General features: G+C 48.6%; 1 protein-coding gene across 1 annotated transcript in view; it reads right to left on the reverse strand.

The window, feature by feature from the left end:
• The window catches only part of PLXNA4 (plexin A4), a 506929-nt gene that overhangs the window by 37900 nt on the left and 466387 nt on the right, over positions 1-2642 (reverse strand). The window contains exon 25 of the mRNA XM_019543765.1: positions 1051-1154. Coding sequence (XP_019399310.1) covers positions 1051-1154 — 104 coding nt within the window. The remainder of the gene's footprint in view (positions 1-1050; positions 1155-2642) is intronic.

The raw sequence follows: 2642 nt of genomic DNA on the forward strand, positions 1-2642 counted from the left end.
TTCATCTGGTCTACATCGGTGCAGTTGATAGACAGGACTAAACCGGCTTACATGAGCTGTGGATTGGACCCTGTGTGCATGACACAGACTCCTGGATCCATCTTGCAGGGCTCTGAAAGACCCCAAACATTTACTCACAGCCATCCCCATGTTCCCACCGATCAAGTGGGGATGGGGATACAGCTCCAAGCTTGGCAACTCCAATCCTGGCTCCGGTCCAGAGACCTCCACTTCCTTTCATTCTCATGCACTGGCATCTTTGCAGGACACATGGCATATCCTGCCATGCCATGCCTTGAGGGGACTGGGGCAAGCTCAGGTGCAGAGCTCAGGTGAAGGCAAGCACTGCAAGCAGGATAGACTCCAGGAGCTGCCCTTCTTTTGCCAAGCCTTCACCTTACATAAAACCATGGGAGACTGCTCAAATCTTAGCCCTGCATCCACCTCTGTGTGATGGGCACTGCAGCCACTCAGCACCTCTTAGGCTTTAGGCCACTGTATTTAAGACATTGTATTTAAGACATTGTATTAAGTCATTATAAACGGGCCAGCCCGGTGTTCCAAAAGATGGGAATACCAGGGAACAAAGATGGCAGCAGGATGTTGGCGTGACCAGGAGGATGCAGAAGGGGAAGCTGAAGAAGAGGCTATGAACACACAAGAGTGGGGCTGAGCTGGGCTATCTGATCAGAAGGGTCCTGGGGAATGGATCTGGAAGGACTCTTTCTCTTCCATGGGAGAGGAATAAAGGCCTTTTATCCATAAACAAGAGAAGGATGTTGGAGGATGGGCAATGCCGAGAGTCACTGCCTTGTATTGCTCTTCTGTTTGTTCCAGCACTGAGCTTCACGTGGGGCTGGGATGACGAATGGAGCCAAGACAGGGATAGAAAGAGGGGAAGTTGTGGGGCTTGTGTCAGACCAGCAGCAAGAGACTTGGATGGGAAGGTCACAGAGATGTTGCAGGAGGGCTGGAGGGCTCAGGGCAGAGAGAGGCGGGCACTGGCAGTATTGTTCCTGTGTCCCTGGCAGAGAGCTCTTGACTCCTTACCTGATAATGTGCCAGGGTGTTGAGCCTCTTCCAGTCATTCTCTATCTTGGTGGTAATGTCTTCATCTTGCAGGATCATTCTGGCCCCGCTTGCCTGCCGCCACTCTGTAGGGAGAAAGAGCACATGTCTTTCTGCTCTCCTGACCCATGGGGAGAAAGGGACCGCTTGGTGCACACACTCCACAGGGACCACTCATACCCCATGCACACCACACACACGTACACTCATGGGCTTTGCCAAATTGCACAGATCAGTAGCAAATAGACCTTTGGGCATGACCCCAAACACCAGACAACTACACAAAGATACGTGTGCTGTGTACTCAGGCACACGACACATGCAGCTGCACTGAAACCACACAAGCTACCTTCATGCACACGACATATCTATACACACAAGCCCAATTCAAGGAAGGGATTCATAGACATATCTCAAATCATGCTCCATGTCTGGAGAAACTGCACCAAAGTATGGTTAAATCAACTGTATCTGAACCAGAAACCATCAGAAACATGTAGCTTCATCACTGGTAACCAAGACTCAACCACAACCAGGCACAGCTTAGCCAAGATCTGCTCATAAATTACATCCGTTTGTTCGAGTTAATTAAAACAAACTCCTGAATATGGAGATATCACCTGCCGACCCTAATATAAAAATGCAAGAACCGTTGCAAATTTCTTTTGGTTTCAGCAATTCTCTTATCACCTAATTAGAATGTATTTGTACAGCCGACACTTACTTTTATTATTCATTTAAATTAGCGGGAGGGGGGTCCAAGGCTGAGTGCTCATTTCTGGGTGGTACTTTGGAGGGGGACGTTTGCATATGCAAATGCATGACTGGTCAGCAGTGGTGATCATGATTTAAAATGATCTTAGACTGGCTTTTAGTTACTCCAGGCCCTTAAGTCACCACCCCTAGTATCACAGCATAGCCACAGGGTGAGTCTGCATCCCTAACAGCACCTGCAGAGCATCCAAGTGCCTAGTGGGCTCTGAAGCTGGCAAAATGGGAGATCTTGAGGTTCAGGCTGTGTGGGGACTGGGGAGGGAGACGGTTACTCCATTGAGATGTCTCCTCTGGCATCTCTAAACCAATAAATGGTGGATGTCAGGGAAGCTATTGCATGGGGGATAGATCACTCCAGAGATATCCAGTTCAACGTTTGCCCTCTACAGCATTCACAGAAGATTGGGCTAGACGAACCATTGGTCTGACACTTCTTACATTCTCATGTTCTTGCAAGGTGCCCTGCAGAGTACAAAAGTTGGGGTCCCGTGGTCAATACTCCCATGGGGTTTCCTCACTTTCTCTTGGTTAGGGCTCCTATGGGCATGCCCAGCCTGTATGCTTTCTCCCTGAGGGCTTTGCCTACTTCTAAATCTCCTTCCCCCCAAACTCAGCATCCTTTTTCAGTGGCACTGCAATAGTGCAGTACCATATATACACTGCAATGGTACAATAGTGCAGTACCATATATGCACTGCAATAGTGCAATAGTGCAGTACCATATATGCACAGCAATAGTGCAATAATGTAGCACCATATTTGCACTGCAATACTGCAATAGTGCAGTACCATATATGCAC

Source organism: Crocodylus porosus, unplaced genomic scaffold (assembly GCF_001723895.1).
Source record: "Crocodylus porosus isolate Cpor-Errol unplaced genomic scaffold, CroPor_comp1, whole genome shotgun sequence".
Taxonomy (NCBI): Eukaryota; Metazoa; Chordata; order Crocodylia; family Crocodylidae; genus Crocodylus; species Crocodylus porosus.